This window comes from Trichoplax adhaerens, genomic scaffold, assembly GCF_000150275.1.
Source record: "Trichoplax adhaerens TRIADscaffold_4492 genomic scaffold, whole genome shotgun sequence".
NCBI lineage: Eukaryota > Metazoa > Placozoa > Uniplacotomia > Trichoplacea > Trichoplacidae > Trichoplax > Trichoplax adhaerens.
Window position 1 is genome coordinate 1 of NW_002062295.1, and position 1,052 is coordinate 1,052.

The 1,052-nt window shown below is 27.7% G+C and overlaps 1 protein-coding gene across 1 annotated transcript; it reads left to right on the forward strand.

The window, feature by feature from the left end:
- Positions 1-533: 533 nt before the first annotated feature.
- TRIADDRAFT_63057 (uncharacterized protein) lies at positions 534-1,026 on the forward strand (the record flags this gene model as incomplete). The annotated part of the gene is made up of 1 exon (XM_002119057.1): positions 534-1,026. A coding segment is annotated over one exon (493 nt), but the record flags the coding sequence as incomplete, so codon positions are not given.
- Between the last annotated feature and the right edge of the window lie 26 nt (positions 1,027-1,052).

The following is a 1,052-nucleotide window of genomic DNA, read 5'->3' on the forward strand; positions in this document are numbered from 1 at the left end:
AGACCACTAAATTTAAAGAATATAAGTTATCTTGAATCAGCTGCATATGGCCATTTTGGAAGAGAAGGTGATAATTTTACATGGGAGAAATTAGATATGGTTGAAAAATTAAGAGTTTTATAAGATATATTCTTTTTAAGCTGCACTAATTTCACATAAATTAAATACTATTTTTTCTTCACTATAAACAGAATTATTAAAAATATTAGTACCTAAACTATTTAACCCTTTATCAGTACATGTTTCTATAGAGACATATGTATTGTTATCTTGATCATCTTGTATATACTTTCTGTATTGTTTAAGTGTTTCAAATTTTTCAGGTGCAGTGACATTAATTGATCTGGACTTTTGACAAATTGTGATAAATTTGCAACTATAACTGAAGAATAAAAATAATTTAATGAAAAAAGTCAAAAATATTGAAGAGCTAAAAAAATATTTCAATAATATTGAAAATCTTTTTTCCCTATGAAAAAAATTCATGCATTGATTTAATCTTTGCTTTAGCAACAAATTTTACATTAAAAGCAATGACAGTAGTTGAATTAAGCCTTAGTAGATTTTTTAAAAGAAAATATAGTAGCTTATATCGTGCTATTGGTGGTTATTTTACATCTCGCAAGAATAAAAAAAATAGAGAAGAAAAAAGAGCAGAAGCAAAGGAAAAAATAAAAAGTTTTTTGTTCGAGTCAGCAATAGAGGATACAGGGAATATACATACATTTGCAATAGATATTACTGGCAATATAAAAAAGCACTCAGCTAAATCAGAAGATAGAAGTTATATTCATTCAGGTTCTATTGGAGGAATGAGTATAGGGCATAATTACAGTGTTATAGCACTAAAAGAAGATTATGGTTGGATGCTTCCAGTGACAATAGATAGAGTGCCACATAGTGAGAATAAATATGATTTTAGTGTGATTCAAGCTGAATCTGTATTAGATAAAGTGCCTCAAGGCGATATATCTATAATAGTTGGAGATTCTGCATATTCATGTAATAAATTCATATATAAGCTTAGTAAGAGAGCTAATGTAGCAGTCATC